At 38.6% G+C, this 17,255-nt stretch overlaps 1 protein-coding gene across 3 annotated transcripts in view; it reads right to left on the minus strand.

Annotated features, from left to right (window-relative positions):
* BARD1 (BRCA1 associated RING domain 1) overlaps positions 1–17,255 on the minus strand; it is a 44,711-nt gene that overhangs the window by 25,710 nt on the left and 1,746 nt on the right. For all 3 annotated transcript variants that reach the window (XM_037397733.1, XM_037397731.1, XM_037397732.1), the window contains 2 exons: positions 14,913–15,058; positions 7,189–8,180 (listed from right to left, as the gene is read on the minus strand). In XM_037397733.1, coding sequence (XP_037253630.1) covers positions 7,189–8,180; positions 14,913–15,058 — 1,138 coding nt within the window. The remainder of the gene's footprint in view (positions 1–7,188; positions 8,181–14,912; positions 15,059–17,255) is intronic.

The following is a 17,255-nucleotide window of genomic DNA, read 5'->3' on the forward strand; positions in this document are numbered from 1 at the left end:
CTAGATCAGGGTATTGCAGTCCCCAGAAAAGACTAATATACAGACTGGTATCCCGCTCTTGCCCTTCACCAAATCTGCAATATATAAAAAAATTGGGGCCTGGAGGGGGGAAGATGAGTTTAATCCATGATATACAGAAAGTTCTGCACTCTTAAGTAGTGGCAAGTCAAGAAATTCCTGTTACTCCACAGCATTTCTTAAAAAAAGGTGAGAATATTAAATTAAGCTTTAAATACAACAAAGATAAACTTAATCCCATTTTTTTAACCATCGAGGAACACTGAAAAACACAATAACTTTAATCTTTACTCTTTAGTTGAGAGAAAATATCAAGAGACTGCTCAGTAGCAAGAAATCCAGCAAGCAAAAACTGAAAACTCAAAATTCACCCAAAAAATGCTAAGAATCACTGGTTTTCCAACAGTCAAGTAAATTAACACATCAGAGATCAATTTCATGCATTACGTTCACAACTTAGATGTCCCAGCAAAATGTTATCTTTCAAAGCAATTAAAGAATTCTAACAGCAGCATATTCTTTACGGTTGCAAGGTAACAAACATGCATCAAATCTGAAGAGTTCCTCAGAGGCAGCTAAGACAGTGCTCATCATTAGATATTTTTCTACAGAGGGAAGACACATTTATCTGTAATGAGCGAGATCTGAACTTATCATTTCAAGTTAAGTTTGCAAACATGTACAGCAAGGGTTTGACATTTCAAGAGTACTCCTTTAAAGCAGTAAGCATAGCTAATAATTTGTGTGGGCACTAGGCAGTATCACAGCTTTTCAGAGGAGTTATGTGAACATTGATTTGACAACATTGCTGCAGCTTTATCAAAGGAAATATTGCTGGTGTGGACACCAGTACTGACAGCATCCACAGACTGAAATCCAGGTCTAAGTCAAAATTAGAAAAAGTGGTGTTTTGCTGTTTACAGAAGACAAATATTGTCATCATTTCAGCTGTAAATGGAACCTGCTCCCTGCAACCAGTACCTAGCATTGAGTGGCAGAAAGGGAGGGGAAGCTGTCAGGCCCGTTGTACTGTGTAATGACTGGACAGGTGCTGACAATTGCAGTTATAAGAGACATGTTAAAGTTGTTTGTAGCAAGGAGAACGTGCCTTTTGTCCTCTTAGAGGCTCTTCAGTCAGCACATTGTGAATATTTACTTTAAAAAAGTGGAAAACTACATTTCAAGAAGCTGATCCTTAGCAGACACATTAAAGTCCCTCCTGCAAGCAGGACCATCATCTGACAGTGATCCAAGAGTTAAAGAGGTACAGTTAATGCACTGACTAATTCTAACAAAGATGGTGGAATTACTCACATTTAAAAGCTAATAGATGTTGGAGCTGGTAGGGGCAAGTCCCAGCCATAAAATATCTACATACCTTACATCTTCCCTCCACAAGTAAGCAAACAGAAGACACTACACCTATTAGCACGGAATTGCTAATTCAAACATGCTTCATAAATTTGTGCTTTGACCAATATTGAAATCAGCTTTGTACATTTAGTCCCTTGAGTTTACTTGATCTAGCAATACCAGCATAAAATCACCAGTGCTAAATATGGAGTCATAACCATACCAGATGCTACAAGGAGGGGCCCTCACAGCTTGTCACAGCAGTCTGCAGCAACAGTGGAGTGGAAATGTAACAGGAGATACTACTTGCTCAGAAACAGAGAACAGGACAAACACCAGGTAGAAAAATGCCAACATTAACAATTCACAGGGAAGTGTTTATTTTTAAATCTCATTATCAATGAAGGATTACAACCAGCTTCTGAAGAGGCAGAAACTTCTGCAGAATGTAAAACTATCCGTTTGGAAGAAACAAAGCAAAGGACATTTTAAGCTCGTAACAAAGCTTATGTATAGTGACAACACAGTAATGCAATGAATGGGTTTGCTCTTCCTCTGCTACAGCTTAAGGGAACTCTGGAAACCATAGAAGCCAGAAAGGCATTGGGGCCATCTGTTGGCAGATCTAGAAGACAGCATTGGCTTACACAGAGAAGGGTATTTACACAGCTTTACAAACACATCCCTCCCAATGAAAATTTAGTTCCTGCAGGCACAGATGTAATGAGCCCAGAAAACCACCCTCACTTGGCTTAAGCAAGGTTTTTTATATTGTTTTGGTTTTTTTTTCCCCCAAGTCAACTGTCATGCTTTTAATGCAGACAGATGGTTAAGAAGAACTCATGTCCTGCTTTACAGGGGGTTTATTCCGGTTTACCTTTTACTATTTCCATTAACCACAGATATTTTCCACCTAAAAAAATCACATTCAAATGAAATTAATGAGAATGTATTCTACCAGTTCAAAAGACAGAGATCCAAAGAATTAGGGCAGTACAGGAAGATGAAGTTAAAACCCTGTACCACTTCAACCAAATACTTGTCCCTTTATTTGCAAAGGTAACCAAGTGACTTCAACCTTTACATCAAAACAAATGAACAAAAAACCCCTTTTCAACCCAAATACATTCCTTGTTTAAGTTATAGCAGGGGAGAGGAAAACCAGACTATTACAACTCATAAGTGGTCAAAGAGGGGAAATGTGAATTACAGAGTGCTTATAGCAATGGTGAATGCTCCAACCTCCAACAAACTCTTTCCAGGAACCAGTGAGTTTCTCACCTCAAATTTCTCCAAATTAATTCCCTACCCAGCAGGCTATTTATTAACTAACAAGCATACAAGTAGTTATGCTTAACAAAAAGAAAACATTCACAAAGTTAAGTTTAACCCACCTCAGAAACAAGAGAAGTGACAACCAAGCATTATTGAAAGAGACATGGCAACTTGTTTCTAAGCTTTCAAATTGGCACTTGGGAAGATTGATTGCTGTGACTCACAGCCAGTTTTCATATTCTTAAGTTCTGCATTTGAAACCACTACACTTTTGTATTTGTCTTAAGGTACCTGCTGGATACTACTCAATCAGGAGGACGCTTACCATTCCTGCACCACTTGGCTTTAACATTAGTGTCAAACTGCAACTTCAAAGCAGGCTCAGGTACTACACCCTGCATTTGAGTCATCCTGCTAGTTTCTGTCAGCAGACCTTGTTTCTCTAATGAAGTGGGTATTATATGCACAGCTAGGTCACCTGCCACACAAAATCACAAGGTCTGGACAAAAAGGCCTTGGACCAAGAGATGTATTCGTTCACTGTAAAGCAGCTGGCAGGAACAATGCTGTCCATCCACTGCCTTTTGCTGAGGGGAGGCTGGGAGCATCTGACTACACAGCAGCATAACTCCTCTCTTGTACCTAAAGGCTCAAGGGGAAAGGCAGGAGGGGAGGTGTTCCTCCCATGTACATGTGTGACCCAACACTCAACCATGATACATACCCATCCGGTATCAAAAGCGAGGAACTGAACAGCTGACTAGGTCAGACACCTGAAAAACGATCTAAAAAAATATCTGATGTTTGCCATTGCATGTTCACAAAACCACAAAAATCTTCTTTCACTCTCCTTTTCTAAGGTGTCATTAACTGTTAACAGAGCAATAAAGAGGAAGAACGGTCTCACAGGCTTGAAAGGAATTATCTATTATTAGTGTTAAGTATAATGAATATGAGGAGTCCAGCACAGCAGGCTAGCCACGGGTGAAGCCTTTACAAAGGCTCTCCTGGTCAGCTGTCAAAGCTAAAGGGTCCCTGAGCAGGAGGCAGGCAAACCTGGTCCAAATGCTCCTTCTCTCTTTCTCCCGAACAAGTAGATGCTCTGCATAGATGTCATTTCTTCTTTCCTCAGAATGGGAAAAACTCTCCAATTGCTTCCAACACAAAACATAGAAAAATCAAAACCTTCTCCCAGCTGCCTCCCATGCACTCCTTTGTAACAGCATGGCTGTTGCCATGGTCCTCCACTGTCCTGTTGCATTGCAGTTTGCACTAGAAAACTTCCTAGAATCCACAGCAGCAGCGATTCCGCCCTGTCAACTCCCACATCATCTCCCTTGGCAATGCAGAATAAACACAGGCAGAACCAAGACCTGAAGTATTGTACCAAGAAACCATGATTCTTTCCTCTCCACGGTAGATTTAAGACTCTGTATTAACTAGTTAATTCCTAAGTGGAAGGCCTGTTGATTGGGCAATTTCCCACCAGTTTAGAATATTAGGAGTGCAATAGGTCACATTTTGTATTTTAACTAATTGGAAGTTTTACCTCCAATGACTACAGAGGAAGATAAACACGACTGCTGTTTGCTATGGGAAGAGCCACATTTATTTTAATTTATTAGTTTAACTCAGCATTAAGTTCATCCACACTAGAACCCTTCTCGAGGACTGTTTTGATTTCAGCAAGTTAATAACTACTAGTAGTAAATGAAGACAATCCCTCAGAATCATTTGAAACAGCACAATACACTTAATTTTAATGCCTGATAATGTTGTTTATTATCTCTTTAAATAAGAAAAAAGGGAGAACCCAATTAGCTTTAATTAAATTCAGGGTATTAGATCCTAAGAACTAATGAAAAGAATACAGATTTATTTTTTATAATTAATGAAGTCCCAGAGAATTAGACTTTGTTTCACTTTGGGGGGAGGGTGGCAGCTACAAGTCTGTTTCCCATTACACACATGGAAAAACATTACTGGCTGTGGAAAGAACAAGAGAAAAATCACCTGTAAAACAAAACTGGAAGAAAAACACTTCTTCCAGCAACCAAAAAAATGACAGGGCTATTTGGAAAAAAGCCACAGTGAGAATATACATACAGCATAAAGCCTAGTACTTTCAAGACCAGTTTCTTTGAGAAAAAGCATTTATCAGTTCCATAGCAGGGTTCCCACAAGAGCTATGTAGAAACATACTGGTTGCATGAGATACTTGCATGCAAAAAAAAAGTTTTCTTGCAATTGCCACACCCCCCTAGCAAATTCATGACAATTAATCACTACTACTTCTTGTTCACTGCAAGTAAAATGTTACCAAACCCCATGACCAATAAATAGTTCTGTAGAAAACCCAAGTCCTCACATCATGCTGGCTTGAGCAACTTAGTCTTAATCCACTTTGACATGGACTAGTAACTGTGCCTACACTTCCTGACTACCAGGCATGCAGCAACTTCTTAGGAATATCATAATGTACCCACGATTAAGCTATGTAAGAAAGAAGAACACAAATGAAAGGAGATCATCTGTGTAACCTCCTTCTACAGAAGAGGAGCTGAGCTTGAGACAGTAAAACAACTTTCTCAGTTGCGCTGGAAATCCAGTAGCTGGAAACAAAGATATGTGCAAGTAAGCTACAACTGAAAGACCACTCTCCTTGCCTTATTTTAGTTACATTTAACAGAGAGCAATAACTTCGGGATCACCCTGAAGCCCTACCTAGTTCAACAAGCCTTTACTAACAAGTACCTCAATGCAAATGGAATCGATGGATTAAAATATAGCAGAACTAATGAGGAACAGAAGCAACTTCCCATTTTAGCTCAATAATTATAAACATTAAAAGATGACACCAAAATGAAAAAAGCATTCATGTGTATGCCCACCCCACCGCCTACACTACAGCTGGACGCCAGCTTTTCAGCCCACTGAAATAGTCCCATCCCTTTCCCAGAGAGGGCTGTACCAACGCCAACAAGCAGTGCCAGCTACACCACTAAACTTGGTTAATCAAAGCTCCTTTTTGTCTATAGCATGACCTGTTTAATTTTTACTCATTTATCTTCAAAATACTTTGCAATGAAAACCCACCTTACTAATGTATTACTGTTTATTCCAAGTCTCACAATAAGCTGCAGAGATGCTCTGTTTTCTTAAAATAATTGTGTTCCAAAGAAGTATCAGACACATTGCTGGAAACAATACCTTTGCAAAAACTTCAAGGTAGATCAGGTTTTTTTAGAACCAATCACTCACAACAGTATTCCTTATAAAATCCCAGAAAATCATGGAAGGATAATTTGTAAACAGTGCTTTAATAAAGAGGAATATACAGGACTTATGATGAAGTAACAAGACACCTATCCTTTAAAGCTCTTGAGTCCTATGAGGACAATGTTCTATCTTCTCCTCCCCAATTCCATATTAATGGCATCAAGTATGAGTTTTGAACTCAGCTCAGCTGCCACTTTCATTTAAAAAGGTCTCATGCAGCAGGAGTGGCTTATTAGAATGCCTTTGAAAGAGGACACAGTTATTTATCAAGAACAGCCTTTGTCTCAACAAATAGAAGTGCTGTATAAATGTCAGTATGCTTACAGGTAAATCAATTCTTCCAGAATAGGCAGTTTATTAACCACGCAGTATTCTGTATTATGATTCAGCACAAAGTACATTTAAATCGCCAGACTACAAACTCTTTGAAATGACCTTTCAGAAGACAGCTGCCATATTAGTGCATCCGATTAGTTTGACAGTAAGCATTCAACTTTCCCTGCCTGCAGCTTTTACGTAGTTGCAAAGAGCAAAGTCATGAAGTTCTACCACAGCAGGAACTGGCTAAGATAGTAACTTCACAGCAAAATAAGTGACAGCTGTCATTCCAAGAATAACATTGATCCTACATAAAAGTGAAGTCCATCCCAACTCTGTCTAACTCTCACTGTTTCTGAGAACAGCCTGATCAGAGCATAGCGCTCAGCATGGGAATCACACGGTGCAGCATGTCGTTCCTCTTGAGCCAACACTTGCATCAGGTAGAGGATCTCAAAAACTATAGAAACAGTTAACTTCAATTAAAGTTACATAGAGTTATCTTTACATAGATAGTTCAGATCTTTCCCTGGCTGAGTTACCAGGTAAAGTTAAATTGATCAGGATCACCTGAGGTCTGAAATACTTAGCTAAACTCTTTGACAACAAATCACAGAGACAGCTTTCTGGCACACAAAGCCAAAACATTTGAATGTTTATCACTTTCTAGAACTCATAGGTATGACTGACACCGCAGTACACTGAGTTTCTCAAGTATAATCATTTTGATCATTCCAATAGTAATTTCTTACAAAATTAAGAGAATTGGGTTGGAAACTCCCCAATAAACCTACAAGAAGAAAAGACCACAAAGTGAGATTTCCTCCCTTCCTACCTCCACCTCCCAAACAGGATGTACTGAAGTCATTGGTTTCCAGGGTACTTTTAATGTAACTTCTCTTTTTAAGCCTCTAGTTAAGTTGAATTAGAAGATGATGGTCCTACCTTGATGGAAGCAACATGCAGCAAAGTCTCTCCTCTGTAATTTCTTTTGGCAATTGTGTTACCACCAGGGGACTTCAACACAGAAGGGCTGGGTGGTATTCCTAATCGATTACAAGTCTTAGAAGTAGATGGGGTAGAGGGAGACTTTGGAAGTGAAGGACTATTTATTGCTTTAAAGACTGCAGAGCTTCTTGTCTTCATTACGGTGTCAGTGGGTTTCGATACAGAGTAAGAAATCTGAACTGGTGCCTTGCATTCAGTTGCTGGGGAGACAGAGCAGTCCTGAGGTAACTCCTCTAAGCAATCTGCCTGCCTGTCTGACTTCCCAATAATGCTCATCTCTGTTCTCTGTCTTTTAGACCGAGAAGTAATCCGAAGCCTGGATTGCTCCCTTCCACGTTTTAAAGGCATAGTTTCATTTTCTATTGACAGTGATGTCTCTGTAGCATATTTTTTTTCCTTGTCTGCTTCTGCAGAGCACATGACCTCACTGTTATCTTTCTTCTCTAAGGATTTTAGCTGTGGCGACATTTCCACATTTTCTGTATTTTTGCTGGAGTCAGCTTCCTTTACAGACTCCTGCTGAAGTGTCTCTCCAGAGCTATTTGGTTCTGGAGTACATGAGACAATTGGCTGACTGCAGATGGTTACACATCTTCCCTTGGGAGTCTTCTCAACTCCTTTCTGCTCAGCCTTCTCTAAGCTCCACGCTTTGTTTATGTCTGCTAGACGTTTCTTTTTCATCTTCTTACTCTGTCTCTGCACTGGCTTTTTTGTTGGCTTGGAGGGCTTTTCAGGAGAAGAGGAAGGACAGAAATCATAAGCCGAGGATGTGTCTTGACTAAGGATGCTACTTGTAGTCTGAGGCTGACTCTTGTTCAGGACACATCGGATCTTCCTACTTCTTGGGCTGAACCACATTTTTATCTGTTCCTTCTTACTCTTTTTTTCAACGTCTGGGTCACTTTGTGTAGACGCATCTTTTGTTGAATCTAAGTGCATAAGGGAAGAGCAAAAATATAGAGTACTCTTCAGCAGAATAACACAAAAAAAATTAATCAGAATAACAACTGTAATAACTGATCAAGTGTTACCTAAATACAACCCATTTGTGCCTTCATTTCTTCTGAAAACACACATGTAATGGCTTGAGAACAACTGGCACGGTCACATGCCAGTCGAGTTCAGGGATCTCGGTGCAACTAAAGCTACCTACTAGGCAAGTGAGCATCCTGGTAGAGAAATTTCCTCAACAGTTGAGGCTCACAGCGTAAACCATGCACAGATTTCTGACCAGGTTAGAGAAAGGAGAGAAGCTGGTACTCCCACTGAGTTTTCCTTGGAAATAGGTTAAACGAAGTCTGCGCATACACAAAAGAGCAAAGAAACAATTTTCTAAAAAGGTATTACAGTTCATCTGAAGATGAGCAGGAAGAATAATCACAAGCAAGCAAAAATAACATCCTTATAACAATGTTGAACACTCCTGAGAAACTTTGATTCCACAGATATAGCAGAGGAATCTGAGGAATACATAGAAAATGTGTAAGTAATTGTGTCCTGTCATTTGATCCTTTACCCGCTGGGGTAAAGTAATTCCAAGGAATCTAAACATTTTGATGCTCTCAAGCATTCCTTTAAAATTACGCAGTGGAGCAATTTTGTAAGTCACATCGTACAGCACATTACAAATCAATAACCAAGATGACAGAGGAATATCCTGTACTCCCAATGCATGAAATAACAGTTGAGAATGAGGGCTATAAATGGTGTCCTCCGTGGCTTAAGAATAAATTAAGGAGCATAAAGTGACCTCTAAGTTACACACCAATTTAATTTGGCAACAACTCTTAAAATGCAAAGGAATAACAGATTTTTTTTGTATTATTATTATCTTTTTTTTTTTTTTTTTCTTTTACAGATTCTCTTGAAAACCTAAGTTATTTTAGGTTACTTGGATAAGTCCTCCAAAGTGAACATACAGCTCATTTTTTCTGTTGCCTCCAACCTCAGGGACTACCATTTGCAAAAGTCTTTGTGATTTATAGTAATCAATCACAAAATTTTGCCTAGTAAGATGAGTATTATGATTATTATTTTTAAACAGAACTAAGATACAAGATCAGTAGTTTTTTAAAAAAACATTCTTGAAATACTATACAGTCTTGGTTATGAAAAGACACAGACAGTGCAACAATGTATTGCTTTCACCTTTACTTCGGTGCTTTAACTTTCTATAGATAATTTGTTTTCTCCATACTTTCTATTTTTGGTGTTAGTTAACTATAGCCTGTTTCCCACAGCAAGCTGTGATAAACTCAACAGATAGCACACAAACTAGTCCCAGTCTCTTAACCACAAAAAAACAACCCACCACCCTGAAACTTCACTTAAAACAGAACTGTATAGCTAGTAATTCAACACCAAAATAGACAATTAGGTTTCTTTTAAAGCAATATCTCAAGGTTAAATGTTTTTCTTAATCTTGATTTAAATTACCCTATTTAGCCCTTGAATTAAAATATGCTAGACGTTACGATATTTAGCTAGAGAAGTATGTAAGGCATTAGACCAAAACTGTCTTTAAGAATACAGCCTGAGGTTAGTTAATCAATCATTTAGGTAGCCCAAGATAATAATCAAGTACAGAAATGCAGCTATTTGCTTTTCCTGTAGGGCTGGGCTTGGTGCTAACAGGAAAAAACCCACTGAGGTTGAGACTGAAATCTTGTAACTAGCTAGCCTTCAGAAAGATATCATATCCAATTTCATTCTAACAATAAGGTCTAAAAAAGGAGCTTGATTGCAAACAGATGCAAAATAAAACAGTTACTATTTGTCTTGCCTTCACTATTTACACAACTAGCAGATTTCTTTCTAAAATATTTACCTTGCTAGAACTATCAGTCATCTCCAAGTAAAGAGCAAGAATAAAATTAGCTTGCAAAAGTAATTTGTGTGACAACTTTGTGATGGCCAGAATTCTTTTTGATGTGTACAGCACAATAAGACTTCAAAGTCCAAGCAACAAATTAAATCAAATACACTGTCCTTCAGAACTATGATCTAAAGCAGCATAACGCAATTAAGTATTTACATGGGAAGCTATGGATGTACCACTTCTGGCAGCAAGAAAGCTTGTGAAAAGTCAACCACAAGGGTTTTAAAACCGATCTGTACATTACTGGTTGCTCACCAGTGACTTACTAGTCAGATAATTGAAAACCTGCTAAAAATACACCAAATAGTTTTCCAGGATTATTTTTCCTCATATACAACTACTTCAGGTGTAAAAAGAGGATGTTGCATAGAACAGGGAGGTACTTGTGGAACATGATTACAAGGCCATGCATACAGTGAAAGAGATCTGTCACAGGGAGGCCAGCTGTGCACACCCAGGACACATCCATAGCCTACTGGAGAAGAAACTGCAATGTCTGCCAGGGCGAGTGCTGTGTCTCAGATATTCTTCAATAACTTCATCCTTTGGAATGCTCTGTAGCCAATATCAGCTTTACCTGATCAGTTCTGCATAGCATCTGCAAAAAATGTTACTCTTAGACTCTGCTGCCCCTTTCCACCATTTTCAAAGTGTACGAGGTAGGGAGCAGAAGTAATAAGGACAAATGGCCAATCTACCCTCCCTGACAACCTAGTTTTTTGCTGGACCCAGAGCTATGAGCGGGAGAAGACACACAATGCTAAGAAGCTGAAAGGAAGTTCTTATGGTCTAATGTGTAAACGTTAATTTATATTAAGAGGGTATTATCTGACAGCTAAGTGCATTTGCTTAAACTACCTTCAGAGAAAATTGCTTATCGAAAAATCGATCCAAAGGAATTCTTTGCTGTCTCCAAGTTGGAAGCCAGAGCCTGAAAAAAATACTACGTATGATTGAGATTTAATTGTCTTTTTAATACATAAGACTTTCTCCCGAAGTCTTTGGAGATGCATTGAGACAAGGTAAATCAGTAAAGCATGCCATAGTAATTCTAAGTTTTAAGCACTTGCAATAGTGTAAAGAGTATCCACAACAGTATTAGAATCAGCTGATAAGGCAGTAAATCTACTCTCCATTACCTATTAAATGTAACATTCATATACATAATGTATTGACTGATTTCTTTGTAAATTAGACTTATTTGCACACAAGTACAAGTTTCTGAATGCTAACATTTAACGGAGCTGAATTTCTTAAGTGTTAAAAGGGTTGAGAGTAGACAAAAATATTAGTAGATACACAGTGCCTTGCAACTGGAGCACTACATCTCCGAGTTCTGCTGTAGTGCAATAACAGGCTAGAGCAGCAAAAAAAAGGAGCAATTAGAAAATGTGGTTTAGCTATCATTAATCTGCATCAAAGGAATATAATGATGCACATTGTGTGCCTTTCAAATTATTCTCTATTATGGGTTTCAGAACAGAAGTTGAGAAATCTCTTTGACAAACTAGTCCCTTATTAAAAATCAAAGGGAAGTGCTTTGGTACCATCTGTGCAACATTAGTGCCTTCACTGAAGAATGATTATTTTGCAAGTTAAGTATTCAGCGGGGTATGGGGGGTGGGGGGGGGGGGTGGAGGGGAGAAATTCCAGCTATTCAAAACTCATCTTTAGCTATTATGAAAAATGTCATAGCATCCATGAAATGCAATGTAATCTGTTACAACAGGAGTTCAACATCTTTCCCTCCACATCAGTAAATGTGAGACTAAGTTATGACACTATAAAGGCTAATCAAAAGTCAATCTCTCCTGCAGCCTACCAGCACCAACGTGATCTTAGGAAGATTTGTCCAAAAAGGTCTAGCTCCATATGAGAAGGGAGGAGGAAGGCTTCGTTTGACTGTGTTAGAGTAAAGCAGATCATGTTACAAACAATAAAGTAAAATCATCTATAAATGGTTGCCATGAAAATTTATGACAATCTCTTCTTTTTAAAAGAACATAACAGAAAAATCTGCTGAAGTATTTAGAAATTCACTTTCAAAATGATTACTGTAAATCAACCTTTTTCAACTCTAGTACCCTACTCGTGATTCAACAAGTTCTTACTAATTACCCACCTATGAAGCCTATCATCCCACCAACTCCAATTCTCAAGATGTCTTGAACTCCGCAACATTAGAGCTACTGATTTTGAGGTGCAGACATCCCACCTATGAAGCCTGCTAGCCAGATAGCTTCCCCTTACCCTCGTAAAGATACGATGCCTGGCAGTGAAAAGGTCAGACAGCTCTCCTCACCTTGCCACAGACTAAAGATATAACAGCTCGAACAAGTGAATTCATTTTGAGACTTAGCATTTGCTACCTACAGTTTGCATTTTCTAGCCAGTTTCAGGTTCATAATTTGCCAATTCCCCTTCAGTTGCTCCAGTACTATTCTGTAGTGTCATTTGCTGCGATTCCCTTTAAGTTAAAAAAGGAAGCATTAGCTGTTCTGTGTAGTCTTTCCTGAATTACTTGCTGCTGCTTCTTAGAACGCACATGCTGTTTGGCAAAAAGCTGTTCTCAACCCAATGGAGTACAAAGTGAGATCCCTCTCATATCTACTGTGGAACATCAGGGTACAGGGATTTTTACGCTTGAAACATTCAACACATGAGTTTAACCATATCTTTTTCAGCCGCAGTAGTTCTGTGGGTTTTTTCAAGACAAGACACACAACTTACTGCATTCACTAGGTTTGTCGTAGATTAAAAAATGCATAGTATGATGCTTTTGCATTTTCAGTGTCAACAAGGACCTCAAACAGGCCACAACCGTCTCAAAACAAAGCATACAAAACAAATACGTAAAAGAGATATATAAAAAAATATACGGCAATATTCCTTTTTTCAACTGCCTCTCATCCTTTCCTCCACAGAAAGATTGATTTTTCTGTCCATTTCCTTTACCGGAACATAAAATACAATTTCTGACCTTCTAACAAAAAAGAAAATATTGTTGACAGGAACACGTCAGAAGTACAGTGCCATAAGAATGTGGAAGCAGCCCCTTAACAAGAGAGGCCATGATTCTCTAAATCCAAACATATTTCGTTTTCTATAAAGTTCAAGACATATCTATGGGACATGACAATTTTCCAGAGACCGAAACATCCTAAAGGTTCTGCTCTCAAGATTCATAGAGCTACAGCATTCTGTAATTTGCCATAGCACAACACGTAATTGGCTGTTATTAAAGCATGCTCACTTATGTATCCAAATCATTCCTGACCGTGAACTACTACCAACTCAGGAGGTTCTTCCCTTAACCTCAGTATGAAGCATCCAAAAGGCCATTAATCCTTAGTACGCTGCAAAGACTTCACAGCGATGGAAAGTAAATCTCCAGCATCAGTTCATAAGTTTAGCTCCAAATAAAACACTCTTGTAAACTTCAGTTTTGTGTCTGCCTTTAAGTCAGAACAAGGAACAATAAGAATCCCATCTTGTTCTGCTGTTTAGCCACCCCACGCAAACTTTATTTTAGAAGAATTATGGGATTAAATATATTATTCAACTTCTAGTACAGTTAATCATCAGACCAATTTTTAAGAGTTAATCCATCTGCAAGAGTTCTCCAAAACATCTAAGCCGCATCAATGATACTACCATGTTGTATTTTAAATGGTTTGTTTATAGCATCACAAATACCTCCTCTCAGATTCTCTTGCAACTATGTTTTAGAAACCTTCACCACTTAAAACGTTACCTTCAAATCCTATTTAAGCTATCATCTGTATTTTCTATGCTTCAGAAGATTTAACCACCATGGAATTTTATATCTATATAAAATGTATTCCATTACAGTTGGACATAGGCTTCCAGCCTCCTCACTTAAATGCATTTTGATGTCAATAAAAAGCTACCCCCAAAACATGAAGGTGCTGATGGGATTAAACTTCTAAAAAGAAATCTTTAATTTAGATAAACATATTAGGAAGCAACAACGAAGGAAGAATTACCTTTTCTGTATCTGACAGCTAAATGAATGTTTTCTAAAACTTAGCAATACATAAAATGCTCTTCTCTGAGCTTGCAGAACAGACATACATTCACCTACGCTTATTTCACTTCATTTTTTTCTACTTTGACAATCAGCCTAAAATTTGATAGAGAGATGAATTCCCAGTATACAATCTCTGCAATCTTCTAGCACAGTCAGCAATGACAAAATTCCATTGTAGCAGACTAGCTGATTGTTAGGGACCAGAAAATAAATGAGTTAAGACTTGCCTCCTTCCCCTTTTAGGAAAGGGACACAATTTTTTTCCAGAAACCCTAAACTAAAAATTACATGGACTGCATGCATGCCTTGGTGCACAAACACACAAGAGCCAAAAGAATATATGCATTAATCTTTTAACAGGGCCCCCCTAAAGAAGTGTACACTGCAGAACATTACACATTTGTGCTCCCCTAAGAGCACAAGATATGACAACTTGTGCCCCTGGTTTGTGCAACTGCTACATGACTTGGGAATCTCACTTTTGTCTAATTTTGGAAGACAGATTCTAATGAATTATGGACTAACCTGCTCATGCAGATTTTTTAGTAAAACAGATTCAAAGAATGAGCAATCCATACAGACAGTTCTCTTCAAATCAAATTTTCCAAACATGATTCAGAAAAACCTTTCAGAATCTTAAACAGGGCTGCACTACTCGTTCGCTATAAAGCCTGTGAAATGAAACCGAGCGGTCTGGCCTCAACACTGTCAGAGACCCAGGTTTGCTCTTACCTGAGGTGTCCACACCCAGCAGATGCTGCAGTTTGCTGCAAAGCTGAATCATGTTATCTAGTTGCCGGTGTATCTGTACATCTTGCACCCAGGCTGGCATGTGGCACACTGGGCATTCTGTGCCAACACAGTCACCCAGGCAAGATCTGGAAGTCAAACGTAAAAATCCATTACCCAGCATGTTATCTACTGTACTCATTATCAACCTTTTCACAGCCAAATGCTCAGCAGGAATCTCTTATTTTAGCATTGACAAACCACTACTGTAAAGCCCATGCGAGTTAAGTGACAAATGCAGGAGAGGGTATATTTATCATGAAAAGTGACAAGCCATAATTAAGAAAGCTAAGTCCAGAGCCTTGTCAGAACACTGTCATGAAAGACATGTTATCTTGTGACTCCCATAAAAATCACAAGCTGATCCAAATTTTCAAGGTATGCTAAAGCACTGCTGCTGTTTGTCACCAGTTAACAATTAGGATCGAACAGTTAAAACTACACATTCTTTTACATCTCAGCTATAGGTAGGGCTATTCTTCTGCAGTCTTAAGTTTTTAAAGAAGTTACAGACAGCCCATCGTAAACTATCATTTCCATTTTTTCCTACTTAACGTTTTCTTGACATCGTGAAGTTTCACATCTGAAGACTTTTCCATAAGAAGTCTCTTGAGGATCTGCAGGTGTTCAGAGTATTCCATCACTTCTCACTTTCAGAGGATTTATATCAGGAGATGATCAAGATGGGGTGGGGGGACAGATTTACTCAGTAAATGTCATTTAACCCTTGTAGCTTCTTAGTAATACTACTCTCCCCATGAGAGCCTAAAATCTTTTATTCATTTGATTAGTCCAGTGATTTCATTAGCCTTATGATTTGCCATCTGAAGTGCAACATTCAAGGGTCATTGTTACTTCTCAACTCCAGCCTGTCCTATTAAATACGTTATAATTTCACATACCCAAGACCACATTAATTTCAAAAGTCTCCGTTACTTTACCACCATATAGCAAGCACAAGTCTAGCCAAAGGTATAAAATTAAATGTGAGCAGATCATGTTAAACATTCAGAGGAAGAGAACGCAAGTAACATCAAGGCACTGCTACCTGAAGATGATGATCAAAGTCAAAGCATCTAGATTCTAAACATATAGTCAGCTTGGAAGCTGACAGTCATACACCCCAAAAGTAGTAACGTCACAGTTAACAATACCAGAATTATAACTACCACCACTTTCCTTAAGTGGAGTTATTTTCAGTTCTGTTCTCTGCACTGGCATCCCTCCCTCAAGCACCACACAAGTATCATCACGCCTTCAGTTAATTCCAAGACAGGAAATGTGGTATGTAAAAATTGCTGCTAGGTGTGTTTTGTGCTTTAAACAGCCTGCTCTGAACTCGCGGTTGAGACACTGCCATGATCAGGAGACTGAAGTACAATTCTTGGCTCTGACATATTCTAGAAGACATTGACAAATCACTTGGAGCAAAGATAAGAACCAGCCAGGCCTGGTTCTCTAGCAAAGTCGGCCTCAGGTCTCCAATGTCCATAAAAGGCAGTGCAAAGAAAATGCAGAATGACTTTTATACCATGACATTTCCTAATTACTTCTAGCTGTTGGTTTTTTATAGTTAATGGATAATGACTGTAACTAACTTAGTAGAGTTACTAAGAAAAAAAACGCAGAAACTGATGTTAATATCCCTGCCTATAACACCCATGCTGAGGGAGAACCAGTTACATTATGTGTGACCTAATTATTGCATTCGTTAGTTTGACATACTTCAATTCATATATCAGAAGCCAGCTCCAGCCATTCACCCCACTCCTTCCAGGGCAATGTCTGTCTTTAGCAATGGATCAGCATCACTTCACGTCAGAATGCTGCAGACTCAATCCATGCCCTACCAAACTTACTTCAACAAATTAATATAAAATTTCCTTAGGTTCATTTAAAAAACCAGCTGCTATCCAAGATTTAGTCATCAAAGGACACATTAAATTGATGACTAAAAGGTCAGGCATATGAACGAGGAAAGATCAAGTATAACAATAACTTGGATAATAGCAAATAAACTTTTTCTGGCATAAGAAATAGCTGCTAATGAGTACTTTAAACTCCTCCTAGCTACTCCTTCCAGCATATCCTCTGATGTCTTGAAAATTTTTCTTTAATAATACCTCAGGAAACAGTGGGTGTTTAAAATGATCACCTAGAAGAAAACAGGGTTATCCACAATAAAACTACAAGGCCTTAGATACCCAACAACTAAACAGTTTTTACCAAGACATCCGTACACTATCCTTCAGCAATCCACACTATACCTGAGGAAAAGGAAAACAT

Source organism: Falco rusticolus, chromosome 8, assembly GCF_015220075.1.
Source record: "Falco rusticolus isolate bFalRus1 chromosome 8, bFalRus1.pri, whole genome shotgun sequence".
Lineage (NCBI taxonomy): Eukaryota > Metazoa > Chordata > Aves > Falconiformes > Falconidae > Falco > Falco rusticolus.